The sequence below is a fragment of the Notolepis coatsorum genome (assembly GCF_963971535.1).
Source record: "Notolepis coatsorum genome assembly, chromosome: 4".
NCBI classification, from domain to species: domain Eukaryota; kingdom Metazoa; phylum Chordata; class Actinopteri; order Aulopiformes; family Paralepididae; genus Notolepis; species Notolepis coatsorum.
Genome location: NC_140168.1, coordinates 177859714 through 177884790, shown reverse-complemented (window position 1 = coordinate 177884790; position 25077 = coordinate 177859714). Strand labels below are relative to the sequence as shown.

General features: G+C 44.7%; 1 protein-coding gene across 1 annotated transcript in view; it reads left to right on the top strand.

Moving 5' to 3' along the window:
- Window positions 1-414: 414 nt before the first annotated feature.
- vax2 (ventral anterior homeobox 2) overlaps window positions 415-25077 on the top strand; it is a gene marked incomplete at both ends in the record, with an annotated part of 74107 nt that continues 49444 nt past the window's right edge. Inside the window, 2 exons of the mRNA XM_084311810.1 lie at window positions 415-649; window positions 5326-5513. Coding sequence (XP_084167936.1) covers window positions 415-649; window positions 5326-5513 — 423 coding nt within the window. The remainder of the gene's footprint in view (window positions 650-5325; window positions 5514-25077) is intronic.

Here is a 25077-nt window from a genome sequence, read left to right as displayed (position 1 = left end):
TTTATTTATACGTGGGTGAGCACCGTGTAGCTCCTCCTCAGTCATAGATATTGTTACCCCTTACTGTACATTATACACCATGCATTTTGGGTTTTGCTCCGCGGTGCTATAGCTCAGGAGGGTCCTAAGGCTTGTCCACAGGGCCCCCTCCTCCTTCTCCATCTCTTCCCCTGGCTGTCTCCACGTTTGGAACTTGGACCGTGCGTCATGTCGAGACACTTGCAGGGCACCCCGGTTCCGTTGCAGGAGCGCCTGGTTCCTTTGTAACTGGATCTACTTTGGGGCATGCTCTCCCCGCCTCTGGAGAACTATTATAAAGACAACAGAAGTAAAAAACAACATTAGGCTATTTGTTCGTCGTTTGGGAGACGAGGGGTGAGACGTTAACACCGGCGTTAGTTATCTACTTGGTACATGTTTGATCAGGCCACGAGTATGGGCGATGGGGTCGCCGAGGAGAGGAACCACCGCTGTGGACCTGACCGTATGGACCCAAAATGCCGTACCGAGATAGGAAGCCGGTCCCCGGTTCAGAGCACCACCGACACCCCGGGGACATCGGCTTCCACCCCGACGTCCTCCAGCGAAGACGGACACGACAAACTTTTAGGAGTGGATCCTGACTACTGCCGTAGAATTCTAGTAAGGGGTAAGTCGACAAAACATCGTCCTCCTAATACTGTGCGTAAAATAAATCCGAGATAATTGGAGCAAATAAAGCCAAAAAGCATCAACTTTATGAAATGTTGAGCTACAACTTTGACTGTATATACTCCCAAATGCACACATGGCACGGATTCCTGAGAAAATCAAGTAGGCCTATACTTGTTAATTAAACAATTATAAATGGTAGTTTTCCACAAAACTACTGTGTTCTTGGCTGCAGTAGGCAGACTGCTTAATATACTATACGCTAATAACAATAGCCTGTTTACACTTCCGCCATAGCCTAATGATTGCAACACCAGATCATATGTTAGAAGATAATAGGAGATAATATGGGAGATGATGTCTATATGTTATACCAAATTATGTTATACTAATAATAATAATAATAATAATAATAATAATAATAATAATAATAATAATAATAATAATAATAATAATAATAATAATAATTGATGCTATTGCTGACATAAAACGATAAAAATGCAGGCATTAATGGCTTCAGTCAAAATGTAAGCTATGATGAATATATGCATTTGGACTTTGTCAATAAGCTATTAAAGGTCACTCCATATACATGTTTATCTACGTATGTATGGTGAAGTTATTATGAAATCAGAGCTTAAAAAGAGTGAAGTAAAATGCTATTAAAATAATGTATAGGACATTTGCTGCTATTAAGCTACACACATTTATTTTATGCATATATACCAAATAACTAATTACCTTAAAAAAGCTACTATAGAAGCAGCAAAAACAGTGTGTTAAGTGTTTGTTTCCTTGTTTCTCTTGTGCTAATTTGTTGTTAATAAAAACAAGAGCTAATATTATGTTGAGTGTCCACGCCCTCTGTTTAATGGGGAGGACCACTATCCACCATTTGTAATCAAAATTGCCTATGACTGACACACACACACACACACACACACACACACACACACACACACACACACACACACACACACACACACACACACACACACACACACACACACACACACACACATTTGAAATGTTTATTTATGTCCACATGAACAGAAGTACAAGGAGGCCTCATACAAATGACATAAACAATGCGAGTGCAGTCAGAAAATTATGAAAGAACAGTCATGTACAAGGTGCATGGACGGCAGAATCATGGGAAAGGGTAACAACGTCTCCTCCAAATTGAGCGGCTTCCTATAATTGCTGATACTGAGCAGTACCTGGCTAACTGCTTGGCCTTCCTTTTGGGGAGACCGGCTATTTGTAGGCCCCTCACAACCAACTTGTGCACAATACATGCCCTATAGCTGCCAAAGATAAAAACTAGGAGTTTACATCTGTAGCCAGCTGTGAGATGGTCTGCTGTAGCTGCATTTGGGTTAGGAAGGCTTCTTCTAGCTGTAGTCAAAAGTACAGCCAACCTCAAGAATGGACACCTCCCTAAGGTGTTCATTTACCACAAATACATCAGGGGTGTTAGCTGTAATATTAGAGAACATGGAATCATATGCTTAAACAGCGTGATGGAGGACCTAAAAATAAGAGAGATATCTTTCGCTATCAAATATTCTGTCATGCCTACTTATGTATGGTTTCAGCTATTTGGTTATTGTCATGATGAATACACACACACACACACACACACACACACACACACACACACACACACACACATACACACACACACACACACACACACACGCACACACACACACACACACACAAATTATGTGGAGAATTTAACCAATTCCATTCCACTTCAGTTATTAGTTAGCATTTCCTTTAAGTGAATAAATAATCATCAGCATTTATTTGCAAAGTTTTAGATGGAAATTAAACTTATATTTTATCCTTGAAGCATATATAGGCCTACTAAAAGCTCAAGTAAATAAATGTAATAATACAATAAATATATATCTCATAAATGCATGCAACTATTGCATATATTCTGCATTATCAGGGGGTCAACATGGCCACTCTCTTCTCGTTAAAAAGCACAGTAAATAATATGCTGATGGCTATATCTGATCAATAGCTTATTACGGTTTTGCATTTGAGCAATGTTATTACAATTATTCAATAGCATGTGAAAACATAAATTCAAATGTTAAAAAAAAAAAAATTATTATACTAAGTACAGTCATAATAAGCCATCAATACATCTGTTATAGGCTCTGGGATAATTTTCTGTGTAATTGAAGCATGCAGTGCAATGGACAGGTTTGGTGTGAGATCCCCCCCCCCCCCCCCCATGCATGCACTGCAGAATAAATATAGTTGGGAATGATCTGATAAAAAAAATTGGTGGGGGGAACTAAATAAAAAGTAAACACATTACAACTGTAGGTTAAGTATCTCCAGATTAAAACAAAACATAAATTTATTTGTATATAAGAATATACTCTGTAAAATGAGAGGCTATTTAGTGTCACACGGACAAGCAATGGCAATCTCTCCACCTTGCAGTGAGATTTCTTCACGATAGTTCTGGTTATGTTGTATTGTACTGATTATAAACTCTTGTTTTTTTGCTAGACCTCATACAAATAGGCACGCACTCTACTTGGACGTCGACGATGCACACGGGTGTGTTCATGCATTCCATATAGGTGTAACTATAATTTATATAATTTAGTTGAGTGCGGTCCAACTAAATTGGTCCCAGAATATATTGGTATAGGCTTAATAATGTCCCTCGGTGGACGAGTTTGCAGACCAAACTTGATCATGTGGCCTATAATAAAGGGGCGATCTGAATGGGGTTGGCAGCAGTAAGGCCGGGGACACAGAGCGAACTCTGCAATCTCCGCTGCTGTCACTGTTTGTTTTTAAAGCTGACGACTAAATGCGCCGGATACCTCGTGAGAGCGCGGGTCAACGGAAGGTCAGCGAGTCTGCGTATAACGCGCTGTTCTTCCAATCCACATTTGCTAATGTTTCATAACCTTTGGGGACACTCTAATTTGGGTATAGCCTACAAGAAATGCGTCGATGAATGTAATTCGTACATAAACGTTTATTATTTTGTGCAATCCCAAACGGATCAGTTTGACATTATTACGTAACTGGCACGGACGGTGCGTGCGTAAAGATGACCTATATAGTTCCAATGGTATACCCGGCCTACAATAAGATACTAACCCAGATGTCTAAGAATAACTCAGCAACTCGCTAAGGGTTTAAAACAACAACAAGGAAATGATTTAGGTGCCATGATGATGTAGCTGACACGCATATTTCATTTATAATATTGAATTGAGGAGTTGGACAAAATTGCGAGCTCACCACCGCTTTGCTTTTTACGCACTGGTTCTGTTTATAATTTCAATCAATTTCTGTGTATCATTCCAAACGCCCACTAACTTCCCAATCATCCATTCAAACTATAGTTTCCGTTTCTTAAGGTTTTGCTGACTTGTCCGATTAATTTAATTCAAACTAAGCCACAAAGTTATAGCTACTGAGGCTATACTTTCAATAAATATCTCATTTAGTTTGTGAAATGTTCCAAACGTATGTCTTCATTCTGCTTTATTGTTGTCTGTTAAAGAAACTTGAAACTTGTCATGACTAAGCATGACGTCTAATCGATCGGGTTTGTTTCCTATTTCGCGATTTCACAAATCTGGATCAAAAAGAGGTCGTGCGCATCAGATTGTATATATGCATCCTCGATAATTCTTTGTTATTGTGTTGAGCTGATGTGTAATTATTTTAATTTTGTATTTTTTTCCTGAGATGTATGCAATGAAACAAGCTGAGCTTTTTTTTTATCCAAACAGATGACCTACTATATAACTATAACATAATAACATCCTTCTTTCTTTTAATAAAACGGGGCAAAATAAATACACATGCTTATGAGTTAGTTGAAAGACTATTGACTTCCAAAGGCTTAGCATCTGGAGCCATGGCATGGATGGTCCGTGCCATAACGAGAATGTCTGCATTATATTACCTCTATTTGACTATTTAGCCTTCCTTTGATATTTCTATCCTGGAATCCTGATTCGTTTTGTGGATTGATTGCATTTTGCATTCAGTTTATAAAACAAGACATACGCTATAGCCGAAACATATCGGCTATATCCTTCACACACAATGGTGAATCGAAGCCATACCTGTTCAATAAGGATATTGTAAAATAAAACAACACGGCCCACTCTCCTGCCCCCCACCCCCCCCCCCCCCCCCCCTCCCCCGCCCCGCCCGCCCCCCCCCCCCCCCCCCCCGCCCCCATTGCGTTTCAGCGCCCAGGACAAATTCAAAACCTTGCCTAATTCCTTTCACGGTCAGATAGTAGGCCGCCGCCTATAGGACTACAATTGATTGACAACATGTCTGTAACTCCACATTAAGGACTACATTTATAATCACATGCCAACTTCTCTAGAGATAAAGCAACAATGACGAAGGAGGAGGTGTGCAATGCGGATAAAATTAGCACACTAACTAACCCCTTTAGCTTTAAATTAGACGCTATCCCCATGCATGTATCACTGCAAGTCACTGGTGGTCGTGGTGCCATTTTGGTAAATTCATGGCTATAATAAACGCAGACTAATAGGCCTGCCTGCATGTATAGGTAAAGTGATTATAAAAAAAACGATAATGGTTTGTTGCGTTGCCGTTATTTTCACTGAGCATTGTATTTATTGCCTTTATTGTGACCAGATGCCAAAGGCACCATCAGGGAGATAGTCCTTCCGAAGGGGCTAGACCTCGACCGGCCCAAGCGCACGCGGACCTCCTTCACGGCCGAGCAGCTGTACAGACTGGAGCTGGAGTTCCAGCGCTGCCAGTACGTGGTGGGACGCGAGCGCACCGAGCTGGCCCGGCAGCTGAACCTCTCCGAGACCCAGGTAAGAGTGACCGGATGTACACGGACAAGACACACCGCTGCACCGCATCACGCCGGCCATGGGCACAGCGCAAAATGTTCCATTAAAAGATTTTTTTTTTTTTTTTTAAAGCACTGTTTCTTTAATGTGAAACAAGTGGTCGCTCTTTATTTTGGAACAAGATGCAACATAATCACATTGGCGATAGGCTATTTTGTTTGTCCGTCTGGTAAACTGACACATGCATAAATAAATAATGAGAGCCCATGGGCGAGCCCCGCTTAGCCTATACTGAAGACTATAGTCTATTCTATTGGAGCCATTAGTTTGACAATTTTATTTTCTGACTGAATGGCTGATGGGGATGTTGATGCTATATGGATTTCTGACACATTGGCTGCACAAGTTCCATTGACGCATTGAAGCACTGAAGAGGACAAGTAAAAAAAAAAAAATAATAAATAAGCACAAGTTTGTATTCCTTTATGGCCATTATTTGTGCATGCAAGGTATATTTCGTATTCTCATGGGCCTTTAATATGACTACAATTGTCATTTTCATGGTGAGTTAAGACACTTTAAACCGCATTGTTCAAACGCAATACTGGAACAAAAGCAAATCCATTTTCAGTATTTTTTTGCCTTATTCAAATAGGCTTCACGAAGCAGTAAGGCAAGAAATGTCAGTCTCGTGGCTTATTGACCAATGTCTTATATAAGCCCCAGTTGTAATGGATATAGTCTGAGGAATGGCCTGCTGTTCATTGCAGGCATTTACAGTCACCCTGCCAGCACTCTGGGGCGCTGGATTCAAATACATCTTTAGGTGATTTTAGCAGAGTGCCTTTCTATTATCGAGATAACAAAAAAAACGTCCGTAGTCCTATATCCCCTGAGAAGAACTATTTGTAATTACAATATCATGAACAACAACAACAACAACAACAACAACAACAACAACAACAACAACAACAACAACAACAACAACAATATGCACAGTCATAATCATCGTGGTGATATTTGCTTCATAATTTTTTTTAATTGAGTTGAGCTAAAGAGCCACAGAGGCCTGATCAACTGCATGTCTTTTAAATTAATGAATCAATGTATGTATTCATTAATTAATTAGTTTATTTATTTGTTTTTGTTGTTATTGTTGATGATGATGATGATGATGATGATGATGATGATGATGATGATGATGATGATGCTGTTATTATTTAGATGTCTTACAAACAAGTCTGACGTGTTTATTGACATCAAGTGATTTTGGTAAATTGATCTGTTGGCTAAAACATTTGCTGAAAAGACCTTTTGAAATGTATTTTCCCCTCTCTTGAATACGAGATCCAAGCAACACAATGCACCCAAAATAATACAAATACAAAAAAAAAATACGAAAAACAAACCTGCCTGTTCCATTATGCTAAAGGCTTGAAGATTATGTCGAGGCAAAAACCTAAAACAGAGACATAATAGGAGTGAGATTGGGGTGGAACCCCGGTCCACCATGTCCCTCATTAGTCTTGACACCGTGGGTGTTGGTGGGAGGGACTTTGAGTTTCTGCTCCTTCTCTGATGAAGTAAAAAAGAAAAAAATGGGGAAAAATGGAGTCAGGCATGAAAGCGACGAAGGCCCATAGTGTGAAAGTACAGTTCAGTGTTGATTATTGAATAAGAAGTATAGAATACTTCGAGTTCGATTTAAATGTAAACTATTACACTTTAAGTAACATATTAACCACGTTTGCACTTTGTTATTATGAAAATATATACAGTTTCTGAGAAAAAGGGCAGCAGATATACAGCACGACCAGGCTACTAATTCAGAATGCTTAGTTGGAATTGTAAGTGCTTTTCTGTTTTCACTTTGGTTTGTGGCGTTTTTTTCATTGAAATATTCATCCATATTCAACATGGGACCATTCAAGACTATAAACACGTCAAATAATATAAGGTTATGAAAAGGGCAATTCTGTAATTCCAGGCTACTTGCTGGGGCTATGTGTGCTTGCCATGCAGGCGACTTCACTTGTCGAGGACTTTTGGTGCTTTAATATTTTTTGTGAAGCTTTCAACGGCCCCTACACCAGTCATTCGATTTCAGGTCCAATTTAGAGACGTGTGTTTTGAAAGCATTCCAAATTGAAACGGCATTGCCTGTCGCTTGTTGTTTTTTTCATGGTGATAGTGACTTGCATTCAGAGACAGACCCTAAAACTGAATATTTTCTCGTCGTTATTATGACCGACAATCAATATGTTTTAGGCTACAGTCACCAATGCACTATGATGCACAGAAAGCATTTCTAATGGTTGTGAATAAAACTAGCCTGTTCTCCCATCATGCATCCATCACAAACCCTTTTAAAATTAGTGCCAACTTAATTTATACCTTTGCAAATGTATTTTTTTCTAGCGTATGGACATTTACAATTCGACGAAATGCTTCCCATAAGATTTCCCAGGACATATAACGATATTATTTGTATAAAATACATTACCTGATGTTTGCCCATTCCACAAAGGCTCTTTCGATTGAAAAATATAAAAATAATTGATATGCCAATGAGTAACACAATTTATCCAAAAGTCCACCAGCCACAATATGCGATTCCTTCTAACGCATACGAATAAGAATAAGTACGTTATTTCGACATTATTTGACGACACAGAGCCTATACTTGTTTTTTGGAATATGCATTTATATATCATCATCGTCATCATCATCATCATCTTATTATTATTATAATTATATTGTAGATATATAAGATGACCAATTTCGTACAGTATGGTAAAAATAACAATCGAACACTTTAAAAGTATTGATAGATCCTTGCTAAAAAAGACTTCTGAGGCAACCATTTGCTTTATTGTAAGTAAATACATGTTAATGGTATAGGATAGCCTGTTAGTGCTACACAAAGTCATACACAACATAGTCGAATAATAAATAAATAAACTGGTTTTTCATTTAACTTGGAAAGTCAGATGCAAGTTATTTTAAAGGGGAACTATTTTACTATTTCTTTCACTATTTGGGCACTTTTACACAATTCCTGTGAGTCTATGGAACACCTCTGTAATATATATATATATTTTTTATTCATTGTTTTGTATTTCTAATCAAGTCCTCAAAAACAGCATTTTTCTACCTCAAGATCTCGAGCTGTTTTGAGCCTGGGCTCCTAAACCACTGCGGGTCGTCGTCTTCCCCTAAACATTAACATGCAGCATATGACATCACATATAGGCACATTTTCAAACGACCCAGTTCAGTGAGGGTGAATATTGTGAGAGGAGAATTGGAAGAATGCGCCAATATGAGAATTTTGAGACATAGATCATATTAATATAAGTTCACATAGCTAGGAAACAATGCTAAACACTCAAAAAGGCCATTTATAAGATAGTAAGATATATAGCCCATCGCTTTTCTCAGTATTATTTTTTATTATAATAGCCCAAACACTTTTCTCGACATCATTATACCACGTCAGTTTCAAATAACGTGTAGAATCCGTCAAAATAACAACTAACCCTCTGAATATGCCAATGAACATATAGCATGAATTATAATTGCAGGTGAATTCGATTAAGCGTTTTACGCGTGGGTTTTAACGATGTTTGGAGATATGGTCATTGACCCATGCTGTAACTCCAATTAGTTTAGTCAAGTATTCAAACTGCTCACGCAACGAGGCAGACATAGGCTACATATACACACAACACTTTTAGGAATACACGAGAAAAGAAGGTTATCGACCATCTGACTGAGGGAGAAACGAGAATTGGCCGTGCTGCGCTCCCGTTCACCGTCGAAAGCAACACCGATGGCACACCGTCCGTGTTATTAAGTGCATCATCACAACACATTTCAGACATTTTCTTTTCGTAAATAGGATACTTTTTGTTTTGTTTCAACGAAGAAGACCGGGTCTGATGTATTCGCCGTCTAAATGAAAACGACCTATATTTCCAGAGCCTTGTTGTTGGAGAGGAAACAAATGCGGTTCGTTGTTGCGGCAAGAGATGAGAAAATGCATGAAAGCATTAAAACTATTTGAGAGAGAGAGAGAGAGAGAGAGAGAGAGAGAGAGAGAGAGAGAGAGAGAGAGAGAGAGAGAGAGAGAGAGAGAGAGAGAGAGAGAGAGAGAGAGGGAGAGGGAGAGGGAGAGGGAGAGGGAGAGGGAGAGGGAGAGGGAGAGGGAGAGAGAGCGAGAGAGAGAGCCAGGGAGGGAGAGCCAGGGAGGGAGGGAGAGAGAGAGAGGGAGAGAGAGAGAGAGGGAGGGAGAGAGAGAGGGAGGGAGAGAGAGAGAGAGAGAGAGAGAGAGAGAGAGAGAGGGGGGGGGAGGGAGAGAGAGAGAGATAGAGAGAGAGATAGAGAGAGAGAGAGAGGGAGAGGGAGAGGGAGAGAGAGGGGGCAGGGGGTTGGGAGGTTGGGGGGGAAGGGAGGGGGAGGGCAAGTGGAGCCCAAACCTTCCCGTCACCCCGGCAGGTGGCTCCCAGCTACGTATACCCGGACCCGCACTCTTGGCACGCGATACGGTTCCGTGGGCTCCGTTACCACCGGTGCACCGCGCGCGTCGAACTCGTATGTGTTTGTCGAATAATGAATCCCGCATAATGAATGCTTCCGAGAGCATTCGTAATGTGTGTGGCCAGTAAGTCATGATATGAATGACACATTTCTCCCTATTATTGCATTATTTGAGTCACGAGTGTTGTTGACACGTCAGTATATCTATGTTTCCTCAAAACCCTGAATCCTCGTCAAATGACCCATGAATTCCCAGTATTACTACTTGTGTTTACATAATTAGTTTTACACTTTAAACAATATTTAGGTTCAACTTCACATATTTGCCCCCCCCCTACTTCCGTTTTATTGCCCAGTATTTGTCTAATACTAAATCACTTTAAATGATTCTTTAATCAACCTATACATCCTATACAAAGTACCTATATCTTATTATCTGCAGATATGAAATTTAACTCATATATCTTCGGTCAATAGCAAGGAAATAGCTGGTTATTTCCACTGGTTAGAAAAGAGAACTCAAAAGATATACTTTGTGGCCCATAGGAAATAAATTGGTCCAGTATGTCCTTTTCAGCAATATTGACCCCCGAACATATTTAATATTTAATGTTGGAAAAATTAGAATGACATCTTACTCTATTAATGGAGCTTGTTTAGGTTACTATTAAGGGAGCTTGTTTAGGTATATTAAGGGAGCTTGTTTAGGTTACTATTAAGGGAGCTTGTTTAGGTTACTATTAAGGGAGCTTGTTTAGGTTACTATAACACTTTCAGTGCCCAGCAGGGGGTGCACATTTAGTGCTTGAATGACCACCATCCACTTCAATGTTAGCATTAATATCGCCTAATCTATGTTTTAAATTATGGCTATGTGTCTAATCTGCCCGTCGCTTATCAATGACTCATTTTCCAGTCAACATTGTCGAAGCGGATTGTTTTTTTGTTTTTTTATCGGTTCATTTCCGTTTTATAGCATTTTGAAAAGCCCTCGTTTTCAAGGGGAAAAAAAGAATCTGTGATAAATGCCCTGTACTGTAATATTCTAGAACGTTGTCATTTTTCGGCCTATTTATGAATCGTTTTCAAATAAACTATAGATTATCGATATTATGTGTACGTATGCACGCTGGTGCCGCAAGCTGAAAATCGATTCTCTTAGTTCCTGATCGCTCGCACAGTCAAACAGCCATATCACATATAGGGGAAAAGCTTATATCTCCGTGAAAACAGGTCTGATTATCCTAAAACTGGTAAAATAGATTCCTTACCTGAGATCAGATGGTATCCAAATGGATTATTCCAATTCCTGATCGCCATTCCAAAAACGATCCTTTTATTGATCCAACGCGTATACTGTAAAACACATATTACACGCTGTGCTGAGGGTCCACAATGAATCTGATCGGCTCCGGTTACATGCGTGAGAAGTAAAATGTGGATTCCGGAGTTTTTTTTTCTCATCCATTTTCATTGAGTCCAATCCAAAAGGGTGCATTACCATCTGGGAGACGATAGGGGGCGCTTTTTTCACATCTGAGCGCCTGGTGGGGCAGGTTTACCAACGGTAGACTCGGTTGATGAAATATGAATTCAGATCGCTAATAAAAAAATTAAAAAAATTCTCGTGATGGGCATTCAGGGGGCGGGCTGATAACCCGAGATATCTTGTGATGGGCATTCAAAGTGTTGTTAAGGGAGCTTGTTTAGGTTACATTCAATGTCAATACCCTGAAGACTCTGGCAGGAGCACTCATTCAAGGGTACTATGACTATGCCTGCACCTCATGGTACCAAAGCACCTCAAAGGCGCTAAAAACAAAATTACAAACATCTCAAAACAAACTGGTCAGACTACTGCTTGACCTTACTCCTAGAACCCACCTCACCCCAGCACACTTTGACAACCTAGGATGGCTTAGAGTAGACCACAGAGTACAGCAACTTGCAATGGGCCTGGTCTACAAGATACACTACACCTTCTACACGACCAAGGTACCCATGTACATGTCAAAATACTTCCCGAAGGTCAGTGAATACCACGATCACAACACCAGAGGGAGCTCCACAAATCATGTTAAACCCAGATTCGGCTCAAACAAATGGACTAAACACGTTTCGCAATTATGCCACATCAATGTGGAACGCCCTACCTAAAGCTGTAAAGGAATGTGAATCACTGCCCACTTTCAAAACCACTCTCAAAGAACACCTACGGGAGATTGCAATTAGAAACTGGCCCCTGTAAATGTCCTAACCCAACCCCCTCCAATGTACAGTAAATTACCTAGTATGGTTTTGTCAATATTCCAATGTACAGTTTTGCTTGTTTGTACAGTGTTCCCCCCCCCCCAACCCCCTCCTTCTGTATTGTCGCAGTGAAAGGGTTAACCGTTTGGTATTGTGGCAGTGAAAGGGTTAAACTAGTCTAATCCAGGAACAAACCCCAGAGAGGCCTAAGTGATGGAGGTAATGGAATGATACTTGTGTAGTGGGTGCTATGGACATAATTCACCATTAGATTGTTTTGATGTATTGATGGGGCACTGTCACTTTAATGAGGTTGGTTGGGGGTTGGGCTTAGAGAAGACGCGCTGGTGGAATGTCATTCATAAAATGTTTTTGGTGACGCGGAGCTGTCAGAGTTTAGCACGGCATAGATCTGACAGCTGTCACTTGTGCTAAGAAGATAATAAATGACACACTACTTACTTGGTGTGGTTGCAAGATAGAAATTGTGCGTCTCTCCTTTCCGACGATTTCTACAGTGGTGACCCTGTTATACGTTTTGAAGACGCTTCCGCGGCAACATGTCTACGAACGCAGTTTCACTGAAATTACCTGAGTTCTGCGAGTCGTCAGCCTCGGCATGGTTTGCGCAAACGGAGGCACAGTTCGAGCTGCGTGAGATTACCTCGGATACAACAAGATATTATTATGTGGTGTCAGCCCTGGGAAGTTCGACAGCCAGCAGAGTGGTGAGCCTCCTAAAGAACCCTCCGACTCGAGATAAATATCTCACGATCAAGTCTCATCTATTAAAGACATTCGAACTTTCCGATACCGAGCGGGCCAGCCGATTGTTTTCTTTGCAAGGGCTCGGTGATAGCAAGCCATCAGAGCTCATGGATAGGATGCTGGATTTATTGGGAGAGCACAAGCCTGATTTCCTTTTCATGCAACTTTTCCTGCGTCAGCTGCCTTCTCCGGTTCGGGCCGCTCTGGCCAACACCACTATAGACGATTGCCGCGCTCTGGCCGAGGAGGCTGATAAGTTTTTTTTGGCTGGTCAACAGCACTGTGCAGCGGCAGTTTTCCCAACCCAAGCCTTTGTTTCGCCGCCGGGAGACTGGAACTTCACCGCAGCAGCGACAGCCCCTCGCCAGCAGCGTGACGCGAACGCGGGGCTGTGTTATTACCATGCACGGTTTGGACCTAAAGCCAAGCAGTGCCGCCCGCCGTGCAGCTTCAGTGGGCCGGGAAATGCCCGGGCCGGCGCTCGTTAGTGGCCATGAGCGTCGGTCAGGCTGGCAGGCTACTGTTTGTCCAGGACACCATCTCCGGGCGGCGTTTCATGTGCGACACGGGCGCGCAGAGGAGCGTCTTGCCGGCTTCTAGAGTGGACATCCTATCCGGCGGACACGGACCCCCCATGGAGGCCGCCAACGGCACCCCCATCCGCACTTACGGCACCAGGTATGTCGAAATGTGTTTTAGTGGCCAACGGTTTGGCTGGGACTTTATCACAGCTAATGTAGCCGTCCCTCTTCTAGGCGCTGATTTTTTGTGTGATTATGGACTGTTAGTGGATGTTAAAAATTGCCGCTTAATTGATGCCATTACATTCTGCTCTTATGCTGGTGCGCTTGGGGGTGCAGACTCCATCAGACTCTCTAGCATGCTCTCCGCCGCAGATGAGTTTCAACACCTTCTCGCCGAGTTCCCGGGCCTCACGCGGCCCACGTTCTCATCATCTACAGCCAAGCATGGAGTGGAACATCATATCGCCACGACCGGCCCTCCAGTCTATGCCCGGGCTCGGCGCCTCGACCCGGTCAAGCTCAGCATTGCCAAGGCAGAGTTCGAGAACATGGAACGCCTCGGCATTGTCCGTCGCTCCGACAGCCCATGGGCCTCCCCCCTCCACATTGTCCCCAAGCCGGGAGGCGGGTGGCGCCCGTGTGGGGATTACCGCCGGCTCAATGATGCTACGACGCCGGACCGGTACCCAGTCCCGCACATTCAGGACTTTTCTGCCCGCCTTTCAGGGAAATTAATGTTTTCCAAGGTGGACCTTGTGCGTGGGTATCATCAGGTGCCCGTCCAACCGCTGGATGTCCCCAAAACAGCAGTCATAACTCCATTTGGACTATTTGAATTTCTGCGCATGCCATTCGGCCTCAAAAACGCTGCACAGACGTTCCAGCGCCTTATGGACTCTGTGCTACGAGACTTGGATTTTATTTTTGTATACTTGGATGATATCCTCATAGCCAGCGCCTCTAAGGCTGAGCACATGTCCCACCTCAGGATGCTTTTTGAGCGGCTAAATGAGCATGGACTGATAATCAACCCGGCCAAATGCCAGTTTGGGCGGTCGACCATTGACTTCCTGGGGCACAGAGTCACTAAAGAGGGAGCGGTCCCTCTTCCCATGAAGGTGGAAGCGGTGATGAATTTTCCCCGGCCGCCCACGGTTAGGTCACTGCAGGAGTTTCTCGGAATGATCAACTTTTATCACCGCTTTATTCCCCAGGCGGCTCGGATTATGCGGCCGTTGTATGAGGCCCTTAGGGGTAAAGCGCCAAAACATGCGGTCGACTGGTCTGCTGAGAGAGACAAAGCTTTTCTGGATGCCAAGGCTGCCCTAGCCAACGCCACCATGCTGGCACATCCTTCCTTTAAGGCCCCAATCTCCATCACCACCGACGCCTCAGATTTTGCCGTGGGCGCAGTGTTTGAACAGTGGGTAGGCGGGGCTTGCCAGCCGCTCGCTTTTTTCAGCCGCCAGTTAAGCCCCAGCGAGCGGAGGTATAGCACCTTCGATCGGGAGCTCCTCGGCCTCTACCTTGCCATCCGCCATTTTCGTTTCCTGCTGGAGGCCCGCCAGTTCACGGCCTTCGTGGATCACAAGCCGCTGACGTTCGCCATGGCCAAGGTGTCTGAGCCATGGTCCGCCCGTCAACAGCGACAGCTCTCATATGTCTCAGAGTTCACTACTGACATTCAACATGTGGCAGGTAAAGCAAACCTTGTCGCAGACTGCCTCTCCCGGGCTGTAGTGGGCGCCATCCACTTGGGGCTGGATTACACCGGTATGGCGGCGGACCAGGCTACCGACCCTGAAGTGCAGGATTTCAGGTCAGCCACCTCAAGCCTGCGGTTAGAGGATGTGGTTTTTGACAGCGCTGGCACCACACTCCTGTGTGATGTCTCTATGGGACAGGCCCGCCCCATCGTTCCCACAGGATGGAGGCGGCGTGTTTATGACGCTGTTCACGGCCTCTCCCACCCGGGAAAGAAACCTACGCAGAGGCTAGTGTCCGCCAAGTTTGTCTGGCCTGGGCTTAGAAAAGATGTAAGAGACTGGGCTGACTCCTGTTTGGAGTGCCAGCGCGCTAAAGTGTACCGTCACACCAAGGCCCCCCTGCAGCACTTCCCTGTACCTGAAAGGAGGTTCGACCACGTGAACGTTGACCTAGTGGGCCCCCTGCCCCCCTCACACGGCTTCAGTTACCTCTTTACTATGGTGGACAGGACTACCCGTTGGCCAGAGGCAGTTCCACTGTCAGGCACGACGTCCGCCGAGGTGGCCAGAGCCTTTATTGGAACCTGGGTCGCCCGGTTTGGCACTCCAGCCGACCTCTCTTCAGACCGGGGCCCACAGTTCACATCCGAGCTCTGGAACACGGTCGCCAAGAGCCTGGGCGTGAAGCTACACCGGACTACGTCATACCACCCGCAGGCCAATAGGTTATGCGAGCGCTTTCACCGCTCAATGAAAGCAGCACTTCGGGCCAGCCTTACTGACAGCGGCTGGGTCGACCGGCTCCCGTGGGTCATGCTTGGTCTCAGGACGGCCCCCAAGGAAGACCTTCAGACCTCCTCGGCTGAGCTGGTTTACGGTCAGCCTCTGCGGGTGCCAGGGGATTTCATCCCTAACATTACTGCCCCCTGGTGTGCAGCCCAGCAGCGGACAGCACTTCTGGAGAAGGCTAAGGTATTCACGCCGGTCCCCACCTCACAGCACGGCCTTCCCCGGTCGCACGTCCCTACAAGTCTGCAGTCAGCGGGATATGTTTTCATCCGTCACGATGCCCACCGGGACCCCTTGAAACCTCCATACGACGGTCCGTTCCGTGTCCAGGAGGCTGGAGACAAGTACTTTGTGGTGGACATGGGCGGGAAGCTGGAACACATTTCCATAGACCGCCTTAAACCGGCTCATGTGGACTTGGGCAAACCTGTTGGACTGGCCCAGCCCCCACGGCGGGGACGACCCCCTACCTTGCCCAGTCTTCCGAGTAAGGCCCACGAGACCCCCTCGCCACCTATCCTGTGCCCGAGTGGCCGTAGGGCCCTTAAGGTTTTCCCTACAGCGGTGCCGGCCGCTACAGGGGTCAGGCGGAGCCGTTATGGCAGGGTTCTCCGCCCTCCTGTTCATTGACTTCTTTTGTTATGATGAATTCTGGGGGGACGTATGTAGTGGGTGCTATGGACATAATTCACCATTAGATTGTTTTGATGTATTGATGGGGCACTGTCACTTTAATGAGGTTGGTTGGGGGTTGGGCTTAGAGAAGACGCGCTGGTGGAATGTCATTCATAAAATGTTTTTGGTGACGCGGAGCTGTCAGAGTTTAGCACGGCATAGATCTGACAGCTGTCACTTGTGCTAAGAAGATAATAAATGACACACTACTTACTTGGTGTGGTTGCAAGATAGAAATTGTGCGTCTCTCCTTTCCGACGATTTCTACACTTGTGTCTATGAGGCGTTGAGTAAAGCCGGTTGTGCGATGGTCAGCTGTGGGCCAAATATTTGGATGTCTTTTGATATTTTGCCATGGCCGGTGAAAGGTTACAGATTTTTTGAATTCATTTTTGTCTTATTGTGTGTCGATGTAAAGTTTCGCCTGTGTCCGTGCGCGTGTCGGGATGCTACTTTATGCACCTCTGCGTGTTTGTTTGTATGCATCCATGCGTATACGCCCTGCAGTGCATATCCTACAGTTTATGAATCAATATCCCAAAAGTGTTGGTTATCAATTCCACAGGTGTCTGTCCCAGCAACCTGTCTTCCTGTGTTTGTGTGTGTGCGCGCGCGCGCGCGTGTGTGTGTGTGTGTGTGTGTGTGTGTGTGTGTGTGTGTGACGGCCTCTGAGCTTCATGTGTTGTGTGTTTAATAAATATACTGAGCCTGGTATGTGCTGGGTATGTGTGTGTGTGTGTGTGTGTGTGTGTGTGTGTGTGTGTGTGTGTGTGTGTGTGTGTGTGTGTGTGTGTGTGTGTGTGTGTGTGTGTTGGGGGGGGGGTCATTTGGTGAACTGGGGCTTTTCTCACTGCTATGAGGGAGTATTTTGAGGTTACAGCAAAGTGTGTCATCAAATGAAATACAGCGACAGCACACCTTATGCTGGGATTCAAACCCACGTGGTCACGACAGTACGAGAAGTGATTCCATGTTGTGGGCCCTTCACCATCCTCTAGCAGTAGTTCTGAATTACAGCCAGCGGGGGTTTATAGTGCAGGACGGTGAGATTCAAATCCATGCGCATTCCCAATCGCACCGATTATGCCAGGCGGGGCACGTTCTTTTACCCAGCTGCACAACTTAAAGGCCATCACCCCCCCCCACGCCAAAAGACCAGCTAGGCCCATGGCGATGACGGGTATAGATGCCAGGCACCTCCGTGTTGTGTCCTTCTGTAGATATCAGCTCAGAGCAGAAAGAGGCATTAACTAGGGATGTTCGATATTGGCTTTTTTACCGATATCCGATATACCGATATTGTCCAACTCTTAATTTCCGATACCGATATCAACCGATACCGATATATGCGGGGTCCCCCCCCCCCCCCCCAAAACGGAATAATTTCAGGTAATTAACATTACTTATTACATGGCGTTTTCACATTCACCGAAATGCTTGCTTGTGATTGGTCAATAGCGCGCGTCAATATGACCGCTGTGCGCAGCTGTTCGCAATCAAGCCCACTGACATCAGTGCAATCAGACACTGCCGGCTGCCGGGGAAGCTGCCGGCGATGACAGGGCGGAGCGACGAGCGGAGCCAGAACCAGTGTTGCGAGTCGATGTCAAATTAATTAGGTATATTGTTAGTAAGTTAGCCATGTAATAAGCGGGATAATGTATAGCTATACTCGATCATTGGCGCAAAATAATTGACCTTCACTGACGTTTAAAACACCTCGCCGAGGCGGCTCGGTATTTTAAACTCCGTGTTGGTCAATTATTTTGTGACAATGACCTCGTAGCTATACATTATCCCTTACATATCTCTTAGGGGTGGAACGGTTCACAAAATCGACGGTTCGGTTCGTATCACGGTTTTAGGTTTACGGTTTTCGGTTCGGTTCGGTATACGTTGTTTTTTATTTAAAAAAAACCATACATCAACTTAAGATATATAGCCTAAAAATAATCCAACTTTTCAGTTATTCTCAAGGACGTAGTCATGCAAAAACTGAAAGAATGAGGCCATTTGACATCAGGCACATTATTTTGACAGTGACGGTTAGAGCTAGGAGAGAGAGGGGAGGCATTGCTGATTTAAACATGCTTCTAATTTATTTGGTAAAAAAAAAAGGTTTACCTTTAATAATGTTTGGCACACAAAGACCGAACTGACTGAAAAATATAGGCAACATTTGTGAAAGTATTAACTCGTCAATATACCCCCCTTCCCCACTAATCGAGCTGGTGTCGTGGAGTCACTTCTCTGTGAGCGTTTCCACGGTTAGCTTGCGGCTAACATTAGTTAGCTTGCGGCTAAAGTTAGTTAGCTCGTAGCTAACGTAACGTTATATAACTGAACAATACACACATGCCCCGAATTCGTACCGTTCGGTACGACCTCCATGGTTCGGGGCATGTGTGTATTGTTCGGTACACGGTTCGAATGCATACCGTTCCACCCCTATTATCTCTTGTTGTGGAATTAACACAACATTATGCATACTTTTGACAATAAATCATTTTTTTTTTTTTTTTTGAAAATCAATACCGATATTTTCCGATATTACATTTTAATGCCAATATTGGCCGATAATATCAGACATCCCTAGCCATAACGCTTTCACTACCACACTACAGAAGGTTAACCTTTATCGTGTGGCAGTGAAAGGGTTAACCTTCTGTATTGTCGCAGTGAAAGGGTTAACCGTGTGGTGGTAGTGAAAGGGTTAATAATACACAACGGGCTCGACCACAGTTTAGTCCAAACTGGGTGTGAAAACCTTTTCGAAACGACGTTTCTTCAGATCGACACACGCTTTTTACTTTTGTTTGCCCCGTTATATATCATCTCCATATAAAAAAGTTAGTCCGCGTCGCCTCCACTTTCTTTCGCCTGAAACTAGCTTTTATGTACAGTATTTCTCTGTTTTTCCTCTGTAGACTGAAGACAGATGTGTGTGTGTGTGTGTGTGTGTCCTTGCTGTATATTGTTCTCCACGACGGCCCCAGACAGACGGTGTCTGGCCAGTCGTCTGGGGCGGACGAGGGCCCTGCCCCGGCGTACCGTCGCCCAGATGTGATGAAGAGGGGGCCACACAGTAGCAGAATTGTCCTCTCTGTCAGAATAGAGACAGAGAGATAGGGAAGGGAGACAGACTGAAAGACGGACAGACGGGCCGGCCAGACGCTCGAGTCGTTGCACGGGGGCCAAACTGGCCACACTGGGCACCTTTGTGCATTCAGTCATCGCTGTGGGTTTCAGTTTGAAACGTTGTGGCTTCCGCGGTGATCTTTTATTGGAACGGGTCGGACAATCTCTGTGGTGGGATGGGGGTTGTATAGTAATTACCGTTCCCCGTCACTCTGAAGTAGTAAGTAGTATGTACACAACACGACACACTCGACGTCACAAACATTTACATTTAGTCATTTAGCTAAACGCTTTTATCCAAAGCGACTTACAAGTTCTGTACAACAGGTCAACAGGAAGGGTACAACTCTTCCAGCTGACAATGTTCTTCAAACAGTGTTGAAACTTGGGTGCTGCAGTGTTGAGTGCATGGTAGAAAACACACATTAGCATAGTAGGTAGTTGAAGATTATTTAGTGGCAAAGTGCATGATAGTAAAAGACAGTACGAAGTTTTTTTTCTTCTTCTTCGTTTCAGATATTGATTGAAGAAATGTGTTTTGAGTCGGCAGAAAATTCTCAGTCGGTGTGAAATGACTCAATGTGCATGGATACTACCTAATATAATATATATTACTACCTAATATAATTTGAATACACAGAAACGCACAAATGCTGGAACAGAGAACCAGTCAGCGAGATAGAAAAGGTCTGATGACGTTGCTTATGGGTTGCAAGCTTGATGAGATGAGTTCTGTATTATTATTATTATTTTTAACAATCCATCCAATACGACTGAAACTATCCTCCAATAAAAGGTGACAGTCAGTCTACATTTTACTCTCGGCGCTAATGTGTCATTTCAATAACAAAACAAAATGAAAAGCTTCAATTAAATTAAACGATATAGGTCAGTTTGTCATCCCAGTTTTTTTCCTCAGTCATTGTCTCGTGGTTCATTGATTTATTTCATATAGCATCAATGGTGTCTGTCTGTCTGTGTGTGTGTGTGTGTGTGTGTGTGTGTGTGTGTGTGTGTGTGTGTGTGTGTGTGTGTGTGTGTGTGTGTGTGTGTGTGTGTGTGTGTGTGTGTGTGTGTGTGTGTGTGTGTGTGTGTGTGAGTGCGTGCGTGCGTGTGTGTGTGTGTGTGTGTGTGTGTGGTGGCGGTCGAGGGTGTCACCGTGACCCTAGTGCCATGCTTGGGACAGAGTTGACGCACTGTGTGTGTTTGTATCTACTGTATGCACACACACACACACACACACACACACACACACACACACACACACACACACACACACACACACACACACACACACACACACACACACACACACACACATTCACTCGCACAGTGCACTAATTCTGCCCTCGGGCCAGCAGACGGGTCACACGCCGCGGAGTGCGTGCAGTACCTTCGTGTCAATCGCCGGGCAAATGTGTAATGCAATTATATGATTGGATTATTCAGAAGAGAAACCTGTAGAATGGTCCTGAGACGCCCCAGAGGCTTGCCGTGTGTCCAAACAACAGCAGCGACCGTATTAAAGACACAGCGACCGTATTAAAGACACACTAGGTGCCGCTGGGAGTGGAGGAGAGTTGGGGGGGGGGGGGGGGATACCGTTAAGGTACTTAGGATGAAAGGATGCACAAACAAAATGGCACCCGTGTCTTGTAAGACTAGCGCAGGGTAGAAAGTTGGGGGGGGGGAGTATCGATTCTTGTGATAATCACAATTCTACCTTTTCGCGATTCAGCATTTGATGTGCAAAATGAAATTGTAGCTTAGTTGTCCTAGGGGGGGTTTGAATGTGATATTTCCTAGCGTTGTGCGTTGCTTCAGCCCCTCTTAACGGTTAGATGTACATGTAACCTTGATGATTGTTTCCGTTTACATCCATCTATACAATGTAAAACGGTATGTAGCTGAGGTACGTTCAGTTGACATTCATGTTCCTAGAGGTATTATGCAGTGAAAACGTTTTATTATTTACAAAAAAATAACTATTAAATCACAACGTATTGAACGGGATTCAATTGAAAACGGAATGCGTTGGTGATAGTTTGATAATTGAACCACAACTCTTAATGATCGCCATGGGAACCGTGTCGTGAGGTGACCGGCGATTAGCACACCCCTGATAGAAGGGATATCCTCTCAGTCTCTCCTCTCACCCTGTAATCTTAATTATCTTATCCAAACCTCAGCATTATAAGGGCGAGGCCGGTTCTGGGTGGGGCTGATAGAGAGAGAGAGAGAGAGAGAGGGAGAGGGAGAGGGAGAGAGAGAGAGAGAAGGGGGCCTCATAATAGTCCCAAGTGCTTTTGCACTAAGGAGGATTAGGGAGCCATATCTACCAGCGATTCTGTAAGACGGAGTTGACCCCCGGCTGAACTTGGCTGGACATGTGTTGCAGCGCTGGAAGGCCAGACTGGGTTTAGGTGCGGGGGTGGGGGTTAGGGGGCACGGATCAGGTGCTGGAGAAATGAGATGATGAGGACGAGGGTGACGGAGGTCAAAGCTAGGAGAGGGACGTACTCCTGATGATATGTAGGACGAAGGCACTGAAGAGGGAGGAGGATCGGGGTGGGTTTTTTTGGGGGGGGGGTGTTGGGGTAGGATAAAGAGCTTAGCAGGCGATGGAGAGGGAAGGTCTGCAGGGTAGCATGAGTACTGGCTGGGTACTTATAGTACAAGGCTTGCTAATGTAGAGCTAAGCTGATATTGGATACTGACATTTAAAGGAACATGCCAACATTATGGAAATGCGCTTACAGAGTCAGACAACAGTGCCACGTTGACAGCACCCCCCCCCCCCCCCCACACACACACACACACCGCCATATGAACTCTGACTCCATTGCCTACACCCTAAGCTCTGTTACCCCATACTGTACAACTCTGAACTCTGTTGCCTACACTCGATTTATACCTACCTACTAGGGGTGTAACGGTACACAAAAACCACGGTACGGTACGTACCTCGGTTTTGAAGTCAAGGGTGGGTTTTCGGTACAGTGGGGGAAAGTTTGGCTTTCCATGTTCCACTCAGGGGTGATGTAGTGTGCAGTAACTAATTGTACTTGTAGGGCTGTCAACGAATATTCTATATTGAAATTAATAATCGACTTGTAAAAAAAATTATAATAATTATATTAGATTGTGAAAAAGACAGCCCCCGGTGGGCGGTCGTTAGTGGTTAACATACCATGTATTTGTTCGGTGCACTACACAGCCGTTCGGTACGGTACGGTACACACTGAAACGGTTCGGTACGGTACGGATACGTGTACCTTTAAACCCCTATTACCTACTGCTTTCACTGTCTACAACTGCCCTACACTGTAATCATAGTAATCATAATACTCTTAACTACACACCTCATACTATAGTCTACCCATATGATATGGGTATGATAGCATGTACAACATATTTACATTTATATAAATATAAAAAAATATATAAATAGATGTATAAATATGTATATAGAGGGGTTATATGCAGGTATATATTCAGACAAAAAAAAATATATATACACACACACACACACATTTGTCTGAATATATACCTGCATATAACCCCTCTATATACACCTACATATAACCCATAGCTCTGTATGATAGCAGAACAATGGGTTATATGCCTATTACCATACTGTCTTTATACCTGTATCACTGTACATATTATACTACAACTCTGTACATACATCTGATTAGCACTACACTCAGTAGTACAAATTTGTATATTGTATACCCAGTTTAATCACCTGTACATTGTATATTGCTGTTGCACTTTACTGTTACATTTGTACTCTGGTTGGATGCCAAACTTGTGCTGTATAATGGCAATACATTTGAATCGAATCTAATCTAAAGAAGATAGATACAATTTTCCTCTCTGTGCATTCACTATAAAGGTATTCGGCTGCAAGCTAGCCTAGCTTAGCACAAATGAATGGAAGCGGATACGGATCAGCTAGCCTAACTTAAAACAGAGGAAATTGGTATCTAGCTTCTTAACTGACCCTGAGACAGATAGCCAGGCAGGTTTTTAGATACAATTTCAACCAAAAGTGTAGCCCGGTCAGTATCGTCTTAATGTACAGAATAACTATTGGAAACTATTGAACAAATGTGTGGGCATATAGTTGTCTACAGTTAAGTATTCTAAGCTATTTCATATAGTTGATTATTAGATATTGGATTATTGGATATTGGAGCTTGTCTTGTGTGTGTACTACAAGTCTCTAGTCCTTTGTCCTGTTTACTTGTAATGCTATATGTTATGATGTAAGTATTATGTTGCACGGTCACAAGGTTTTTTGGTGGACCCCAGGAAGAATAGCTACTGCAGTGCTGTAGCTAATCGGGGATCCTAATGAACTAAACTAGACCATTGGCTCGTCTGGAAAATCTTCTATAGTCTAAAAAGATAGCCATTGGTCCGTCACACATAGTCAAGCAGCCAGCGGTCCATCCCATACAGTTTCAATGGTAAGGGTCCCCTTTGGTCTTCTAGCACAATAGTCCCCACAGTGGAACCCCAGAGTGGAACCATCTCCTAGAGTCGAGCAGCCATTGGTCCATCCCTTATAGTCGAGCAGCCAATGGGTCGTCCCTTATAGTCGAGCAGCCAATGGGTCGTCCCTTATAGTCGAGCAGCCAATGGTCCGTCCCATATAGTCGAGCAGCCAATGGGCCGTCCCTTATAGTTGAGCAGCCAATGGTGTGTCCCTTACAGTTTACACGGCAAAAGGGCCTTTGTGTGCAGAGGCAGCCTGACGTTCATCACATGTCTGGGAGCAGAGCGGGCGTGTCTGGGATCAGGGGGTTGGAGCAGAGCGGGGCGTGTCTGGGATCAGGGGGTTGGAGCAGAGCAGGCGTGTCTGGGATCAGGGGGTTGGAGCAGAGCGGGCGTGTCTGGGATCAGGGGGTTGGAGCAGAGCGGGGCGTGTCTGGGATCAGGGGGTTGGAGCAGAGCGGGGCGTGTCTGGGATCAGGGGGTTGGAGCAGAGCGGGGCGTGTCTGGGATCAGGGGGTTGGAGCAGAGCGGGGCGTGTCTGGGATCAGGGGGTTGGAGCAGAGCAGGCGTGTCTGGGATCAGGGGGTTGGAGCAGAGCGGGGCGTGTCTGGGATCAGGGGGTTGGAGCAGAGCGGGCGTGTCTGGGATCAGGGGGTTGGAGCAGAGCGGGGCGTGTCTGGGATCAGGGGGTTG